The sequence below is a fragment of the Thermobia domestica genome, chromosome 5 (genome assembly GCF_964235325.1).
Source record: "Thermobia domestica chromosome 5, izTheDome1.hap1.1, whole genome shotgun sequence".
NCBI lineage: Eukaryota > Metazoa > Arthropoda > Insecta > Zygentoma > Lepismatidae > Thermobia > Thermobia domestica.
This window is the reverse complement of record NC_137458.1, coordinates 238,012,647-238,032,908: the sequence shown is the minus strand read 5'-3', so window position 1 is coordinate 238,032,908 and position 20,262 is coordinate 238,012,647. Positions and strand designations below refer to the sequence as shown.

Genomic DNA, 20,262 nt, shown 5'->3' with positions numbered 1-20,262 from the left:
TGGGAAAGTATATAGATTGAGATTGTCTTATCGTCAATATTTAAAGCTCATGAAAAGGTGATTATTTTTTAAAACATATTTTTAGTGAGTATCGTTCGATTTACAGATATAGCGCCGTGGCACAGATACAATGTAGTTACACAGAGACTGGCTTGTGTCATTGACGTAGAAAAGTTAAGAGGTCATTTTTAAATTGGACATACCAATAAACTGAGGTGAGAAAGAATTCATTGAAGAATGTGGGATTGTTTCATTTTATATTTAAAGGTTACCTTTTAAAAAAAAATGAAAAATATATATAATCAACATGTAAAAATCATTTAATCGGGGCATTTTTTAAAGTTTTACAAACAATTTTCCCTAATTTTGTTGTAAGTGGATTACCCTGCCACTGAGCCTCTCCTTCAGACGAAGTTTTCAGATCAACCTGGAAAACAAAAATGTTAATATTAATCACAGAAAAGTCCTACATGTACCTGTTAATGGTGCAGACTTGCTGTTATTCTAGGCTATATCTCATTCCACACTGCTATCAAATGATTACACAACCATATATTGAAGGTAATCATTCTTTCATTACAATGTTGGTACATATAATATCTGGTTAAAGCCCATAGCTAAGGATCCATTTTCTATGACATTTATATACAACAGCAAAGGAATGGAACAGTGTGAGTATTCCAAGTGCTTCTGAAACCGAGGATGTTATGTTTTGAATGTACTATATTCCAGATGATTCGAACGTACTATTTGATACTCGATGTATGCAATCAAAAATGAGAGCTTTCCAATGGCTATATGCATAGTATATGCGCCTATAACTCAGGAAATCCCAGGATAAGCTCATATGTTCCAGATTTCACGTTAATCTGTACGTCTCATATAGCCTCCATACCTTAAGAGGGCTGATAGAACTACAAATTAACCAACGAATCGAATAAATATGACTTGGTTCCCCTACCGTTTTATCGAAACTGATCAGCTGGAGCGAATTTTTCTTTCACACAGGTTGTAATTCTCTGTACGTACCGAAAACTGCATTATTGCATACACTCTTGGAGTCTGTTTTTCCTAGTACAATCAACATGGTTCTATCTTAAGAATGCATCAATGTTCTTCTGTATGTACTCTTTGTTGTCTTAAATGCTAATCACTATGGTAGCACAATTCACCCTTGAACACAAATTTTCGTTCCTCTCCTGGGATCATGTTTACTTCACACATATTAAAAAAAGAAACGCACGAATCATAGATTAAGAGGATATGGAGGAATGCTTCACCTAGCGCGACTCGCCGAATTTAAAACATCACTTCAAATGAAGAAAGTGCTTAGCATGTTTCTTGTTACTCTCAAAGTGCATTCTTAGGATATTATAATGCAAATCGCCTGTTATCGTTTGTTTGTTGAAGTTTAGCACCCTCTTCAGCAATGAGGTTTTGTAAGACGTGAACCTACAATTTAAGGTAAAATCCAAACCTCTGTAATGGTTAAATGCTCTTCCATGGGGAGCTCCAATTATGTGCAGAAAAGGAACTCGCACTAGCCACCAGATCACAAGGGGGAGGGGTTTAACGGTTGTCGAGTTACAGAATTGAGGTTTCCATTAACTTATTTGGTAAGATCTAGTGGAATAAAAATGTGGGAAGAAACAAGGGAACATAGAGAAAATCCACAAACACGGTGCTGTTTTCGTGAACTAACCAAATCCAGTGAACTACAATCACTTACATCCTTGACTGGAGTAAGAGTTTGAAACCCGAGTCACTTAGGATCAGCACCCCTCCAGGTAGTTTTAAATTACGATTCGTTTTGACTTTTTATTATTATTATTATTTATTGCATTAATCCAGTTGTTTCATCTTTTACTTTTAGGTTTATGTGATGTAAACTTGATCCTAAAAGGATCGAAAATTTATGCCTACGATTGAGTAGTGAAAAGTGAACATGATGAAATGCTTCTGATGCTAATGTACAACCACCGGCAAAAATGGGTATACATATCCATTTTTCAAGACAATAAAATCGAATAAATTGATTTCAATACATTGCTATTATATTACGTGTAAGAGATGGTCTTACACTTACCACTACTTGCATATTTCTGGGGAAAAAAGAGAAGATAGATAGAAAGAAAGAAATGTTTCGAACCTATACGGAATTCTGAATGGAGAAGGGAGAAAAAGAATTTAAAACTAAAACATGAGCTTGTATGAATCATTCCACGTGTAGGTAATTTCACAGAGGTACTTCTTTTTCTATGGTAGTAATGAGCAATATATAATGCACTGAAGACCAGAACAAAAATGAGAACCATACTTGGGGGACAGGCAAATTAACAGCCTTGATTAAATACTATACCACAAGATGAGGCGAGTGAAATCACAGTGTCAGTCACAGGATTGAAAGTTATGAGCTACAAACGATATAACAGTTGTAGAGTTTGCTCTAAGTTGAAAGGTAAAAACGAGTGGATATTTGGCACACCAATGATCTGGCTTGGGCCTAAAATCCACCTGACGATTGCTAGGGAAGGCCATTTTAGGCTTATAGTAACGTTCGATTCCTGGGTAGCAGCACGCATTAACACAGCTGAAAAGTTATTGCGGATAGTTCAGAAGTGTTGTGTTTTGACTTGAGGGAAGACGGTTCCGAAAATTATGACGTTTCGGTAGTGTGGCTATTCTTTCTGACACTGGTGAGATACAGACAAGTAAATGAACAGTTATGAACAAGGGTTTCCATGTATCAAAGAAACGGATCAATGCCAACTTAATACAAACAAAACAGGTACACCAACTGTGGCTGACTACTTCATTAATAGCGTCAACAGTTAGATAATTGATTCAGCAATCTTTCGATTAATTTGACAGCTTTTTTCATTCTTCTCTAACCCGAGCGCCAAAGTTTTCCGTTCCTCATAGTTTTAATATCCTACATCTTGTATTATTTCTACTGCGACCTTTGTCTGGATATTTTTCCTTCTGCTACTCTCTCCACAACCAATAGCGTGATTCCTGTGTGTGAATGTGTTCACATTCCTATCTTTTTTTTTTTAACCTTTTCTCTCCTACCATTTCCAACACTTTCATTGGTGACAAAATTTATTTCACGTATATAAATTTATCTTCATTCCAATCATTTACCAACCAACTCCTTGCATTATTGGGAGGCACGGCGGGTCAGTACCTTTGGCGCGAGTGGCTCCTGGTTTGATCCCATACGAAGTAAGTTTGTGATGGACAATATCGTGTCCGCCAGTTTTCCCCACACGGTTATTCAGTTTCTTCCCACATTCTCATTTCACCAATTATTTCATAATGATTCACTTCCATTATTCATCTCCCTCTACTTTTAACTCAATAATACTGATTGTATTCAACTATGGTGCCTACCTGGACAACTACTTTTTCTGTTTATTTTCTTTCTTACTTCTCTTCATATTTTATAAAGCTTTTTTCCAAATGTACTTACACTGTACTTCTTTTTAAAGGATAGCAATATATATATATATATAGGCTGGACAATTTATCTTGATCATTCGCTATAACGGAGAAACGAAAAGAGAAAATCAAAACTTTGCACGAAGCAACTATGAAGAGGAGGACATCTTTGCATGTATTAAACAGAAACACTTAACGAACAGAGTTGCCAACCCAATATAAAGTTATGTTTATTCAAATGGCACTACGCCAGATTATTTCATATTTCAAATTGTGTCAAACGAAAACTAAAAATACCATATTTATTATTTAGTGTTGCAAACTATGGATGTTATACAGTGAAACCTGTCTATGTTGGCCACACATCGGTTCCATCGGTGTTAAAAAGTGGCCAACTTACAGAAAATAAGTGTGATTTTTTTTTTTTTTTTTTTTTTTTTTTTTTTTGTATTTTTAGAACAGGATTTCTAGTATTACTTGACTGTAAAATTTTAATAATAATGACACGTCAGCTACTTTTAAATAATGTATATAGAGTAATCATAACAATATACACTACTAGAAAAATACTATAGTATGTTTAATACACACAATTCATTCAACTTTCTAATTTTTGAATCCATTATGAATTCATGAATTCAATACATCAGCTTCCACTGAACGCGCACACACCGAAATCGGATTCGCTCTTTTGCTGTCTATAGGGCAGCGATTCCCAGCTGGTGTGCCGCGAATGGGCCGCTGGTGTGCCGCGAGGAAATGAAAACAAAATTATTAATTATATAGCAACCAAATTACAAGCAGGAAAAATGTGTATTTGTATTTCACATTATTATGAACCTCTACAATGGAGTTGAGTTGAGTTAATTTGACTGAGTTTAACGTTCTGTTCAGCAGCGAGGCTATATGAGACATGGACCTACTGATTAACGTGGAATCCGAACCACATGAGCTCCCGCCGGGAATCGAACCCGAGCCTCCACCTTTACAATGGAAAAAATACTGTAATTATATTATTGTATATACATACATTACTACTACACATATTGTATTTCGAAAACAGAATTTTATTAATATTTAAAAATTTTGAAGTACGTATATTAACCATGTAATTAAATTATAAGTTTCACACTGTGTTACTTGTCTGTACATTTTTAATGTTCAAAAAAGTATTTATTATCAATGTTATGACCATTATTGCTTCTTTATTGTTACAGGTTATTTCATAACTTAAAATTATAAAATCTCATTCTACCCTCTCGACAAAGCAAACATTCAAATTACCTTCATCTGTTTTAAAAGTACAAGAGATTTGTTTGTTCGTTCGTTATTTAATGATCTTCCTTAGTGAAAGTTTGGATACAGTCTTCAAAAAGAAAGTGTATTTTTAAAAGCCTGAGTCCTATATTTCGTTGGAATTGTTTTCTATTTTTGAATTAGAATGAAAAATAAGTATAATGATCTTCGATGGGGGAAAACCAGTGATCGAGCTTTCTTCTCTGTGAGAAGGAGGTCAGTAATTACAGAAAAAAAATTACGACGGAATTTTCTATTTACTACTACTAATAATAATAATAATATCTACGAGTGTGCCGCGAGAATTCAAGTTACACCCGTAGTGTGCCGCAAGTTGAAAAAGGTTGGGAAACGCTGCTATAGGGTAAGAAACTCATCTGAACTGATTAAACAGTGACAAATATTTTCTGTAGATACCTTTCGAAAAATAGGAAATCAGTTATTAAAAACAAATTTATTTATAATGGTTCATTCTAGAGGTGTACACAAATGACCACAACGACCAATACCTGAAAATAATACTCTTCAAACGCAATAGGCAAGAGCAAAAAATGTGTAGCCAAATGGTAACGAAAACTCGTTAAGGGTTAATACGTGCAAAGATGTCCCCCCCCTATAGTTATTTCGTGCAAAGTTTCTCTCTTTTGGTTTCTCCGTTATAGCGAATGGTCAAGATAAATTGTCCACTCTGTCTGTATATATATATATATATATATATATATATATATATATATATATATATATATATATATATATATATATATATATATATATATATATATATATATATATATGTGTGTGTCAAGGGATCTTGATAATTCATGTTATTAATTTACAACATTATTCATTTTAATTTTAAATTGTAATAATTCCCCAAGATTTTTATTTTTATTTTATTTTATTTTATTATTTTATTTGAATGTCGAATAATTTTGAATTGTAATAAAAAATATATAAAATACACGAAGAAATATTAAAATGGTAAACATAATTATATAAGTCAAAATAGAATTCTCAAAGATTGTTTGTTTTGGTTATGGTATGTGTGATGTCTGAAAACAGTCTGCGAATGTAAATGATATAAATTGTCTATGTGATTGTAAGCATTTTTGTAATTTCATGTTTAACATTAACACATTGCATCCGACAGCGTTATGTAAATTATGTAAATGCAGAGTGCTGACATGACGCTCCATTTTAAGAGGAATTGGTTAAAGCAAATTTCTTCAGGAAAAATCTCATATGCACGTCTATCATTTTTGACCCGAATTCTGAAAGCCATCTATCTATCTTTGGTTGTATAAATAATCCAGTCTTCTTAGTCAAAAGTCAGTGAAGGAGTGAGTCGTGAGGAGTTCGTAGACAGTCAACAGTCAGGAGACCGAACAGCGATAACAGTTATTGTCGAACAAGTAGCGAGATACTGGAACTCCACGAAATGCTTAACAATTGTATCGTCGACAATTAGTAAACTGGAGTTAGTGCTGAAATACTCCAAAAGACTGCAACATTAAGCAGAGTAGATCTCTCGTGAATTGGAGGTCAAATTCATCAAGATGCAGGTATGAACCAATTAACCTTTTCCTACTTATACATTGAGAATTGATCACCCACTTAAATTTACATAACTTTGATTTCGCTACACAAACACACACTTTACACACTAAATTTTTAACAGAATAAATGTCATCTTTTGTGATAATAAGTCTCTTTTATTTAGCTCTACGGTTCTGTTTTGCCGTCTCAAAACAGTGGTGGAGAAACCTCAAGCTCTATGTCAAAGCACATTATAGGTGCGTTCTTAAAAGCATTAGCAAGATAAGGTAATTTAGGAGGTACGTTAGGCTAATGTCACCAATCTGGGTTCGCTCAAATTCGCTCTACCAAAATTAAGGCTACATTCCACTCAGGTTTTAAAGGAATAACAACCCAGGTTGACAATATATATAGTCGCTCCATGCCCGCTTTGGGATTTGTGTGTGTCAAATTTTGATTAGTTGGTTGATTTGGAGTTTAGCGTCTCTTTCAGTAACGAGAGTATATGAGACATGGACCTACAACTTAATGTGGAATCCGAACTACATGAAATCCCACTGGGAATAGAACCCGGTTCTCCTGCGTACGCCAACTTTATAGCCACGAGGGAGCTCTTGTCCCAAACATAGTATTTATATAACTTCTTCCTTCACTTCTTTTTTCATCTAAATGGTGTTCCTATGAAACAAGAAACATAATGAGGTGCTCATCACAATAATTTATAATAATATGAGTTTACGAAACACCTTTAATATTACATTATCTCTTCAACACTTCCATGTATCAAACTTTAAATAAAATGAAGGTGAAAATATCATTAATCATTAATATCTCCTTACATTACTGGAGTTCCAAAACGTGTTTACAAAATATTTACGAAACGCTTTCTCTCCTGTCTCTATTAACCTTGTATTGCGCGTTTATGCCGTTGGCGACAAAGGGAAGTTCGAAGCTAGGCTCTCGGATCACTTCAATTTCCGCGCAATTTGATTTGAGAACCAGGACCATTTTGTAAACAGTTCAGATTATTAATATAATTTGATCTGGAAGTAAGCAGTAATCATCTACTATATCCACAAAACATTTTAAATTACTTATTATTTACTTGAAAACAGAAATCAACGCATTTTTAATTAAATAGTTAAAAAATGATAAAAGAAAACATTTACTCCATTGATTGCGTCTTTAGTCATCAAGGAAGTGAATGCTTTACTTATCTTTTTAATAATGACTTGTTATCTACACTTATAAAGCTATTACATTACAAATACTGGCATAGAGCTAATATAATACTAAAAAAATCTTCCCTCTTGTAACATCGATTCTTTCTTCATTTCTCCAATGTAGACGCAATGATATTACATCATTAAAAAGAAAGAAAGAGAAAAAAAAAGCTTACACACTACGTATTCAATTCCGTGAAAAGACTATTATCAAAATATTTCCTTGAAGACGTAGAAGTTCGTAGTGTGTTCCTTACCTGCAACTTTTCCCAGATTTTCTTTTTCGGGTTCAGAACATCATCTGGTGTTCCTGATTCGTAGCCCTCAACGACAATTCTATCTCCCGGAGCACTTCCTTCTGGGGGTATCAGTGGCTCCACTTGTCGCGGTGATTCCCTACAACAGGAATGCCTCTGTGCAAAATGTGTTTACATAACTTATCACTAAAGAAACCACTAAACAACTGAAAGTAACTTTTTATAAGGTACCAAGAAGAAAATGAGGCATGAGGTACTAAGCTTTATTTCGAACTCGAAAGAAAAAATTACTAACATTTTTTGCTTCCGTAGAAGTTAATATAGATAGCTGACGACAGCATTACCAAAACGACTGCGAGAAATTAACATTACAAAATAACTGTAAAAGCATCAGGCAAAGTAAATTCACTAAGTGAATGAATTTCATTTCATATTCTTAAAAAGCTACGAATTTTTTAACTAGTATTTTACTTAACATAAACTGAGGTTATAGATGAAGAGGAAAAGGATTGAAAAGAGATAACATTTCTAAAATTGATAACACATTTCCTTGCAAGTCATTCTAGATTGTTACATATACACTGAGTGCTTACTGAATTGCGACCACATATCTAAATTTTGTTGGTCCACCTTTTGCTCAGACGGCGACGGCCCGGACATGATTTGGCATAGATTCTAGTTGCAGCTGATATGCTTCCACGGAGATCTGATACCATATATTCCTGATGACATCCCACAACGAGCCCACAATGTCGGTGCAAGAGTCATGGTGCGAAAAGCTCGTTCCACAACATCCCATAAATGTTCTATAGGATTATGATCCGGTGAATTAGGGAGCCAATTCATATGGTGCAGCTCCGTTGAATGTTCCTTAAGCCAAGCAAGTACAGCCCTGGCTTGGTGGCACCGTGCATTGTCGTCCTGAAAAATGCCGTCTTCGTGTGGGTAGAAGTGTTGCATTGTAGGGTTTACGTGATCCTTTAACACATGCAGGTACACAATGGATGTCTCACTGTGGTCCATGCACACTAACAGTCCCATTCCATGCCAACAGAAAGAAGCATCCCCAAACCACAAAGTCGCCCCCCCCCCCCTGCCTGTACAGTACGCACAATGCACAAGAGGTCTATAGCTTTGTGCTGTTGGCGCCACACACACACGCGCATTCGAGAGGAGCAGGACAAACCATGATTTATATGAGCAACGCCCTTTTCCAATTTCCACAAATCAATTAGCGTGTTTCTGTACCAAGCGCGACAAAGTCAGCAGTGACGAGTCGTAAGGAGTGGGAGACGAGTGGGTAGACTGCTGTGGAATTTCAAGCGTGCCAGTGTACGCCGTACAGTTGCGTAGGATATGTGTTGTGCATCCACCATTGTAGTGGTCACGTAATTCCCGGACACTGATGGTTCATTTGGCTGTCCAACTTATCGGCTGGTGCGCTGACTACTACAACCATCAACTCTTTCCCCCAGACTATTTATATAATTTCATTCTTGTCACTGCTTTTCAAGTTAAATTACACCAAGCAAAGTAAATTCAGTAAGCAGATGACTATGTACGAATTTTAAGACTTCTTTACAACGTTTTATTAGCATTTTTCAGAAAAAGAACTTCTTCCATTTATATGAGTTCTATCTGCAGAAATATATTTAAAACCTCATATTCTGTCATATCTCATATCTTATCATATTTGCTTCGTGTCATCTCACCCTTAATACGGCGTGACATGTTATTACAAAAAATTGCTGCACACACATATCTATCTATATATATCTATATATATATATTAGCTCTAAGCACCCGTCGTTGTCGGGTCTTAATTCAGAATCTGGGTAAAACGAGTAAGGACCCTTCGTTGCCTACTCAAATTCAGATCAATAAAAAGAGACGAAACAATTCTTTACTCCATTCTCAGGTATTTATCCTCTGTTGTTATATAAGCCCACACAACCATGAGGTAATGAAGATTACACACAAGCAAGGCGTGTATGCTTTATGAAGATTACACATGTATACAACCTCCCCCCTTTCCAAATCTGACTCCCGAGCTAAAATTGAAAAAAAGGTTCGTACAAGAGTTGATCTGGTGAATATCTACCTATATAAAACATTTGGTTCACTCTTTTCTATTCGAAAAGCTGATGACAGACAGAGATATACATACATACACGTTGTTTATTTATATATTCATGCAGTAAACTCGGATGATTAACATTTTCTTTAAATTCTATTATTTCTTGCGCATAATTAACAAATATGAACTGAATTTCACAACGTGAAGTTATGTGTATTTGAAAAACAAATGCTAATTAAAAACAAATACTTACACAGAGCCGCAGAGTACCATGCCTGCAGATTCTATTCCTCGCATCTTTGCTGGTTTTAAATTGCATAATACAACAACCATTCTATTCTGCATTTCTTCAATCGGTACAAAATTCACCAATCCGCTAACTATAGTACGTGGAACGGGTTCGCCTAAAATAATTCCACGAAAAGAAACATAATTATAAGCTAAAGAAAATACAATCCCATATTTTTTTTTTTTAATTTCCAAATCTAATTCTACTGTACACATAATGTAATAATACAATTATCTAAACTTTAATTACATAATTTACTACACACGAAAGTTAATATCGGATTTATTAGTGTAACGATTACAAACCCTCGGGTATATCATGTATTTCAATCTTAGGTAGAATCAAATATCAGCCAGCTTTCTCAACAACATATTATCTAGAATAACGGAACTGGTTCAGATAAGGAACTTACTAGCACTGTGTTATAATGAATTAATGAAAATTATTTTGAAGACTCTTTTTAAATACTAACTGGCAAGTCTTATTTTGCCTATCATTATGTAGACTTAAAAAAGAAATATTTGTAATAATATGTTAACAAATAAAATACTTCTAAAAATCCTGATATATATATATTTTATGTTGTCTGATCAACTTATTACGCAGAGTCGTCTACATTTTACTGGAACCACTCATCTTTCAGCTAGAGTAATTTCCACAAAAATAATAAAATTCACTTAATTTACTGTTATATTATGATTAAAACTCACGGAAAGCTTTGGCGAAACATGTCCTAACTTTTCATGCATTGGTCCGCTCCGGAAATTAAAAATGTCCCGCCTTTCTGGCTATTAAATTACATCTCATATATGTATGATTTTGACATGAATTGCGTGACATGTAATAATCTGGTTGCACGTTAACAATAATATGCAAAGTGAATACTTCACACTCGTGTCGACTTTAAAATAAAATTAAAAAAAAAAAACTAATTGGCAATCCTGTAGGCAGCAGGGTGTTTACACAGTAGTTCCACTCTGACAACGACCCGCTCAAGTATGGAGGTCAGCAGTGAAGTTATTTTGTCATGATTTTGGTCATTAATCACCACTTAACACAATTTAAAACACACACAAAATAACTTAAAAGTATGATACGCTAAAACTGTGAGCAAAATTAAGTGTAAAAGGAAAAAGCTAAAATAAAAACAGCACGTAAAAATCTAAAAGCATAAAAATAAAAGGTTTCAAATAACGTTTATGAAATTGAGTCTGCAAATAAAAGCAAGAAATCTAGAAGTACATATACCGTCAACTCTCTCCCTCCAATAATAATAATAATTTGCAAAGACATCTGTTATCTGTATGTATCCAGTAAATTCGACTAGTACATGCTGCATATTTCTGGAACGACAGACACTCGCAATAGACATTACTTAGTAGAAATGAGACAGATGACAATGTCCAATAAGCGAATGCGCCAAAAGCAACTTATCTCTGTTACTATTACATGACGATGTCTGTCAATTTCCCAATAGCTTCACAGAACGGAACATTTTCGTTCACCAGGATTAAACTCATTTGCCTGTAACACGGTATCCGGCAGGGAAAATAGACACAGAAATTGAAGCAAAAGGCAGAATGCTTCAAAGAAGCCCTATCAAAGCTGCATTAGGTATTTTTCCTGAATGCTGACATGATCTGGCATTCGGCAAGGCAACGACGACAAACCTGCTGTTCTAGCTGACGGTATCTCGTAAGAATGTTTTGCATATTAGTGAAAGCATTTTACTGGCTTGGAAGAATGCGCTACAAATTAGAGCAAACGGTCGAGGACGAGATAAATTTATGTTAATTCAGCAGTGAAACTTGAACGCAAATGCCAAAATTCTGAGTTGTCCTAATTAGTATTGAATATACAGCCAACAGTATTTTCATCTTTGAAAATGTCCGTGAAACCGAGATCCGCGAAACGGGTCGGGCAACAATAGGAACTGTAGTTGTTAGCATTTCTGTTCGCATTGCAAAACGATGACTGAAATTTAAATGAGCTACAGCGGATGCTCTACGTGCTGCACCTATGAGCCCGTACTAGTAGCTGAATGCGACACTCACCCCGATGATCACCTTGCGCGTCCCTTAAGTACGGCAGCTTGAGCGAACGAGGGATCAGCCCTTCAGAAACTAACACTCTCTCACCTTTGTTCAATACTGACAAATCTTTATATTTACCCATCACACTTTCACTCTCAGTTACGTAGAGAACTGGCAGGGTCTTAAAAACCTTAGTGGGTGGTAATCGGAACTATCCGAACAGTCATATCCTCTTACTAGTGACATTGTAACTTAACTTATGTTCAACGACGTTGCCATAGATTTGGTCCCCATTACACTGTGATTAATGGCTTACACATTGGGTTCTTTCTTTCTATATAGAGAAGGGGGAAATAAACACTGACCAATTTACCTGCATATATAGATCATTCCTTCTCAATGGAAAAAGAAATATTCTGTTGAAAGCAGGTTGAAAGTGTCAAATAACAGCAACATCAAGCACTCGGAGTTTCCAGACTACTTTTTTCTTCGCCAAAACATTTGAGACATTCCATTCCATATTCATATGACGGAGAAGATCAGCTTTTGCCCACCCCCTATTTTTGCCGAGAGCTGCCGTCCAGTTCGAATTTTGTTCCTCTCCAAAGGAAGAAGGAAGATTTTTCTACTCAAAGTGTCAAATAACAAAACAACACAAACCATTCGGAGTTTCCACGCTGCTTTTTTTTTTTTTTTTCTTTTTCGCCAAAACCTTTCTCAAGTGACAGAGAGCAATATGCACTCACCCCTCTGGTCGAAAATTGTCAGCTAGCTTGAATTTCTTGGCAACACCGGATTTCGGAGAAAATATCGGTTTCACTACCATGTTGTAGGAGAAGAGGTTAATAGGTCAATTTTCCATACCTCCCCCCAAGGTTTTTAAGATGTTTCAAAAAGTTTAGCAATTACTTTCGTCACTTTTGTCAGTAAGATACCTACGCCCGTAGCAATACACTCACTACTGATATATGCACAGTGTCATTAACGTAACTCACGTGGCAACAAAGTAGAATTCTTTCCCAGGAGTGATCCTAATTCAGTGATTTTGATCGATCAGCAGTCTATATAAATATAAAAACCAGTTTTACAGTATTTTGTATCTTCTTTATTTCCTATCAGTGGTCGGAAACGCACATACGGAGAAGTTTTCCATGTATAGAAAATGGAAGAACAATAAAGGTGAGACAGTATTTGTCTTCTTATTTATTGCAGAAACTAAAGACTATCGATTTGCGACTTTACACCTGTTTGAAAAAATGCTGATTCTACAACATTCATTTTTTTTCACTAATCTTATAGTGTTCTAATTTGCTTGTGTAATGAATAAACCTGACTATTATATTTTGTTAACTTAATAACAATGTAATTTTCTTTACGGTTGAACATTATCGTATCATGAGAAGATAAACACTACTGTAATGGAAAACACTTCTGTACGTGACTGTTCAGAATGCATACTTACTTACCTATATCAATTTTCTCAACATACAAGGCATCAGCATCTGGGTGTTTTGATACTTCGACTATCTTGCCCACTCGAATATCCAATCGATAAGGAGCAATTTCATCTACTGCAGCTTCTGAAAATGAAATCGAATTTCATTGTAATTTATGAAGCCGCAAATTAACTACACGTAATAAAAACAGCCTCATACATCTAATACGAACGTATTATTTATTTCTACTATTCTTCGTATTTCTCGAAACAGGCATTTCTGCATATTCTCTGCATTTCTGACAGCATTTGTTTTGACCAATGCAGTGAATGTAGCACATACTACTTTCAGATACTAATTTATGGAATCTACTTGAAACAGAGCGAATTTCAGTAGATCGTTTCCAGTTTATACAACTTCACCGTTAAGATGATTAGCAGTCTTATTAAGAAACATAAATTGGATATCAACAAATGTTTGCTGAAGATATTTACATAATTTCAAAAGCTGGATCTTGAAACACAGATTTCACTTGGAATTGAATTGTCAGTTGAAAATTATTTCACACCTTCATATCCAATGCCAACACGAAATCTCATTGACCAAGCCTAAGTAAATATTCAACCACCTTTGTCATAAAATTCACAAAGTTTGCAAAGCATTAAATTTGCCAGAGAAATGACTATTTTTAACAGCCAAAACTGAATTGAAAGACAATCACACTGAGCAAAAAATTAGAGCCATATTATGGAATTTCGCATAATTATTAATATGAATAGAGTTTTCGTAAAAACAGTGAATTGACTAAGTACAGGGACAATTCCTTAATAAACCGAAACTGAATCACGGAATATTCTACATTAATTGTTCTTTAAAAGAAAACAATACTTAAAATAGTTCATGTAAACCCAAGAATCTGCTGACACGGCAATAAAAATGATGCTGACGACGTTCCAGAGAGGAAAGAAATATTCAATTAAAGTAATGAGCACGGAAGCACAAGGTAAGCCACCTTTTTTATTTTGCATTATTTTACTTAAATTGAAACAATATAAAATTGTAATAATCGGCTCTATACACTGTACTCTCTTTCTAATTTTGGAAGTAAAAATAAATTGAATAAAAAACAGAATATAGAATATACTTAAATACCTACTTTGTTTACCAGCTGGTGGATAAGCTTGTTGGATCAATTTCTTCAATGCCGGTGTATCAAACGCCTTCCTTACAGGTTCCAACAGTTTATTTAAGTAATTTTCCACTGCAGCCTTCAAATCACCAGGATGAACTTCTTGCTTAGCGAAAGCCTCCTCCAAAGCATTATAATTATCAAATGTCGTATCACCGCCGTGTTCTGGAGCCCTTTGTATTGTAAATCCTGGAGAAAAAATTATCAAATTAAATTGCTTTAAGAGCCTCCAATTTGCATTAACTATAAATCATCTTTTTATAAACGGGAATTAATGTGAAATTTTGAGAAAACGTTTTAATTTTTGAACAGATTTAAGTTTTCAGTTTTTTCATATACGAGGTTGTAGAAAACGTAAGATTACACAATTATTCGAGTCAGTTGTATTAATTTGTACTAACTAACTAACTAACTCTATGGCCTATGGAACCCGGAGGTTCAGTGCCGCGTTCACAAAAGCTCTCCACTGACTTCTATCCTTAGCTAATTGGATCCAGTTTCTACTTTGTATTCCTATCTCTGCGAGATCCATCTTAATATTATCCTCCCATCTGCGCCTAGGTCTTCCTAATGGTCGTTTTCCTATGAGTCTACCAGTCAAGACTTTGAAAGCGTTTCTACTTTCTTCCATTCTAGCTACATGACCTGCCCACCTAAGCCTCCTAGACTTGACGACCCTAACAATGTTGGGTAAACCGTATAGACTATGTAGTTCCTCGTTATGAAGCTTCCGCCATTCCCCATTCTCGTTCCTCTTGGGTCCGAATATTCTTCTCAGGATCCTGTTCTCAAATACTTTCAGTCTATGTTCTTCCCTCAGAGTAAGCGACCATGTTTCGCAACCATACAGAACAACAGGCATGATTATCGTTTTATATATTTTAAGCTTCAAATTCCTCGACAGAATTCGCGACGACAAGAGATTTTGAACCGAATAGTAACACGAATTCCCTGCTTTTAGTCGACATTTAATTTCTTCGTGAATATGATTTTCGTCTGTTAATATTGATCCTAAATATTTGAAAGTATCCACTTTATCAAAAGTATTATTTAATATTTTAACGCCTCCACAATTTGCCGTATTACGGTCCCGACGCACTTCCATGTATTTAGTTTTCTCAGCATTTACTTCTAAACCCATGTCCCTGCAAGCGTTTAATAAGATCTCTGCATTTATTTCTACTGTTCTCCTATCATCCCCTATTAAATTTACATCATCAGCATATGCCATAACCTGGTGAATGCCGTTCAACTCTAGGCCCTGGTTGCTATCTTTGATTTTCCTTATGGCGTATTCCAGCACAAAGTTAAATAATAATGGCGACAACGCATCTCCTTGTTTCAGGCCATTTTCGACGTGGAAGCTCGTGGACAAAAATTTTCCTACCCGGACTTTACTTTGGGATTCACTTAAACATATCTTAATTAATCTAATTAGCTTTCTCGGTATTCCAAGCTCTGTAAGAACGTTGTATAATGTTTCTCTCCTAACCGAGTCGTAAGCCTTTCTGAAATCAATAAATAGTTGATGTACCGGGGTATTGTATTCCCACTTCTTTTCGAGTATTTGGCGAATGGTAAATATTTGGTCGATAGTTGATCGATTTCGTCTAAATCCGCACTGATAATCTCCAATAATTTCATCTGCGTATGGGGTCAATCTTGCTACCAGAATATTTGAAAGGATTTTATAGGATGTTGACAGAAGAAAAATGCCTCGATAATTATTACAGTCAGTTTTGTCGCCTTTCTTGTGAATTGGAACAATGATTGACTCTTTCCACTCTTGTGGCAATTCTTCCTTGTTCCAGATAAGGAGAATGAGTTTGTGTATCTTGTTCCACAATTTTTCGCCTCCAGCTAAAATTAACTCAGCCGGAATTTCATCAACACCCGGAGATTTGTGTTTCTTTAATTTCTTTATAGCGGCTTCCACTTCTATTCGATTCGGTTCTGGAATATACGGTTCTGCGGTGTGTATCTCCTTTTCTCCACGCACATTAGTTTTTGGCTGCGTGTTCAGCAAATCGTTAAAGAAATCTTTCCATCTATTTAAGAGGCTATCCGTATCAGTGAGAACTGTTCCGTCAGATTTCTTTAATATATAAGCACGAGGTTGATAGCCTTTCTTAAATTCGCTGATCCCCTTATACATGTCCCGAATATTTTTATTTTTACTATTATCTTCAAGTTCCTTAATTTTAGCTTTCAAAAAATCCCGTTTCTTTGTTCTAAAAGTTTTGGAAGTTTCCCGCCTGATATCTGCGAAATTTTGTGTAGTTATTTCATTCGGATTTTGTAGCCACCGTAATTTTGCCTGTTTTCTCTTCTCTGCTAGTTTAATGCATTCTTGGTCGAACCATGGTTTGTTCCTACGTATTTCCGCGTGTCCCAATTTTTCTATTGCTGAACTTTTAATGCTATCTCTAATTTCAATCCAAGTATCCTCAACACTAGTGCACTCCGAGTCTTCTAAAACCGAGAATCTATTCGAAACTTCAATCTGGTATTCCTCTCTTACCTGGCTCTCTTCTAATTTCTTTAAATTAAATCTCTCCGTTTTCGGACATTGAGTATTACCTTTATTCAACGATAATCTCTCTCGTATTATCGCTGCTACCAGGTAGTGATCAGTGTCACAATCAGCCCCTCTAAACGACCGGACGTCAATTATGCTAGATTGTCTTCTTCTATCTACTAAAACGTGATCAATTTGATTATGTGTTTTTCCGTCTGGTGATGTCCAAGTGTATTTATGAACGTCGCGATGTGGGAGTTTTGTACTCTTCACGATTAGGTTTTTGGATGTTGCAAAGTTCACGAGTCTAACACCGTTGTCATTACTTTCCTTATGCAAACTTTCGTTCCCTATAATCGGTTTGAAAATATCCTCTCGTCCTACCTTCGCATTGAAATCCCCTAATAGAATCTTCATATGGTATCGCGGGAGTTGGTCAAATATCCGTTCCACTTCTTCGTAAAAACTGTCTTTTATATCGTCATCTTTATCTTCAGTTGGAGCATGTACATTTAAAACAATAATATCACACCACCGTCCCTTAAGAGTAATAAAAGAAAGTCTGTCAGTAACAAATTCAACCCGTTTAATTGCTGGTAATATTCGTTTGTGAACGAAAAACCCTGTTCCTAACTGGTGATTTTTATTTCCTTCCCCGTAAAAGAACGTAAAATTTCCGGAATTCTCAGATCCATTTCCTTCCCACCTAACTTCCTGAACTCCTACTAAGTCCATCCTGTATTTCTCTAACTCACTCGTTACAGATTTTTACGCGCCTGCCCTATAAAGACTTCTAATATTCCATGTTCCAAATCTCATGTCCATTTTCTTTTGCTGATGTCGTGCCAAGTTATCAGTCCTTGTCCGAGGCTTTTGTGAATGTTTCTGAACAAGTACCTTTTTTTACAGGATGAGGGTGTTAGCCTTACCCAAACCCCCAAGCTGGAGGACCACTCCTAGTCGTCTGTCCGCGACTGCTTATTCAGTATATTCGCAGCTAACCTCTATATCTAGAGGCCTTCTCCTCGATCCGCAACCTGAGGACGCGCCATGCCGTGGTGTGTATTAATTTGTACACAAATATGAATTGGGTTTCAAATCAGTAAATCTGATACAGAAATCGTCCATTCTGTTTATTGTTATTTAATACAAGGGTACTCTTGCTGAAATATTTTCACTAAAACCAGTCACAAAATCTTATTCTGTCTTTTAGCAGAATAAGAAAAGTTTACAGATATCGTAGAAGAAATTACATTATATGTATCTGAGAAGCAAGTATAAGCACACATTGTAGAAGTTCCAATTAAGTCCAAAAAAAAAAATAAAAAAATAAAAAAAAATAAAATAAAATAAAAATAAATAGGAATCGTAATTGTCATGAGCTTACATTCTGAATTCAAAGCACCAGATCAATCATACCGAGAGTTTATTCTCAGTTACGAGATGTGAATTTCGATCTAATAACTACTTTTAACTTCATATAATACTTTGAATTTCTCTCTCACTTAGGCCAGATATTTTCGTTCACTTGCAGTTCTGCTTATAATTTGCATCACTTGAATGCTTACCGTACGCTTCTGTATGCAAACTCAATTTTTCTTATAGTTTAGACTTAGATTAAAAATACAAATGATTCACTTTTTCCTTCTCTCGGCAAACCTTATACACTCCATCGTTTTCTGCTTCCTTGTTAAATTAATAGAAAAAAAGGCAAAAATAATAATTCCGCAGTTGACAAGGTGAGAAACAACACTCAGGATCTCTAAAAAGCTTTCTCAAGGATACACATATTAGAACGAAGAAATCTAGAAATACGAATTACGAAATAAACAAGGAGAAATAGGACTCATTCGACCGTATCAATCTCTCACAAACATCAGCGGTCCATGTTTCGTGTTCTCGACACTGTAAATTATGTAACTTGTCTCTACGTCGACAACTACAGTGATCGACGTGGTTCTATTCTTTGTTTGGATGGAATTGGGTACCGTGAATCAGTACTTCCCATATTGTTCAATAGGATAACATCCCAGACTTAGGTCAATCTTAGCCATTCAACACTGAAATAATAAGCCAAACTAGAATAACTTCCGTTGTCACAGCTCTCTTTATAACCACTACTTGGTACATATACTACATATAGAGGAAAAATATGCCTTCAAATGCCACTATTAACATACATAAATATCCAACCCATTTTCTAAGTGCCTAGTACGCAATTGTAACTAATAACTCAAGTGGGCTCTTAACTACAGTAACTAAGGCTCCGATATCAACAATAAATCGCCATTCAATTTTTGTTTATATCATCTGAGCAAAATACTTAATTATTCTTTCTCCGTTTCCCCTCCGTTTCCCTGGCTTAATTTCCATTATCTTCTGAACAAAAGGTTCCTTCCTGTATTACAGAAATATGCGTTTCATGTCTGTTAATCCTTTCCAACGACTTGCTTTGACTTCTGCGTTTACCCTCTTCGTTTCTTTCTGTCTGTACTACTAGAATCGGTTGTCTCCTTTGTTTAGGACCCATCGTCCCCTTTTGCGGTAAGGAGTGAAAACTACCTCTAGTTGAAAAAGTAAGATCACTTGAGGTACTTCAGTTTTCCTGTGGATGGAATAAATGTACAACCATATCTTGCTGTGATCCAAAGCATCTACAGGTAGGTATATGATTATTTTAAAATAGAACTTTCATAGGTCAGTATGAATACAGCTTAACGACAGGTATACTCCAATAGATGGGTTAATAATAACAAGAAAAGCAGAGAACGCTATGAACAGTGGCATTCTATATTCAGTCTTTCCACCGTAACATCAGCCACACAACACTCAGTTACTTTGTAGGGTTTCATTATATTTACTTTTGTATATTAGAGTGGCCGTGGCAAATTATAACCATTCACCATAGTACATGTATCCAAATGTGACTGGTCCCAGCAAAACTTTTCGTTATAATACTATAATTCA

At 35.5% G+C, this 20,262-nt stretch overlaps 1 protein-coding gene across 2 annotated transcripts in view; it reads right to left on the bottom strand.

Annotated features, from left to right (window-relative positions):
• Nucleotides 1–299: 299 nt before the first annotated feature.
• Nucleotides 300–20,262, bottom strand: part of TyrRS (Tyrosyl-tRNA synthetase) — a 70,211-nt gene continuing 50,248 nt past the window's right edge. For both annotated transcript variants that reach the window (XM_081759815.1, XM_081759816.1), the window contains 5 exons: nucleotides 14,745–14,966; nucleotides 13,619–13,732; nucleotides 10,084–10,234; nucleotides 7,754–7,892; nucleotides 300–427 (listed from right to left, as the gene is read on the bottom strand). In XM_081759815.1, coding sequence (XP_081615941.1) covers nucleotides 317–427; nucleotides 7,754–7,892; nucleotides 10,084–10,234; nucleotides 13,619–13,732; nucleotides 14,745–14,966 — 737 coding nt within the window. In that variant the 3' untranslated portion in view covers nucleotides 300–316. The remainder of the gene's footprint in view (nucleotides 428–7,753; nucleotides 7,893–10,083; nucleotides 10,235–13,618; nucleotides 13,733–14,744; nucleotides 14,967–20,262) is intronic.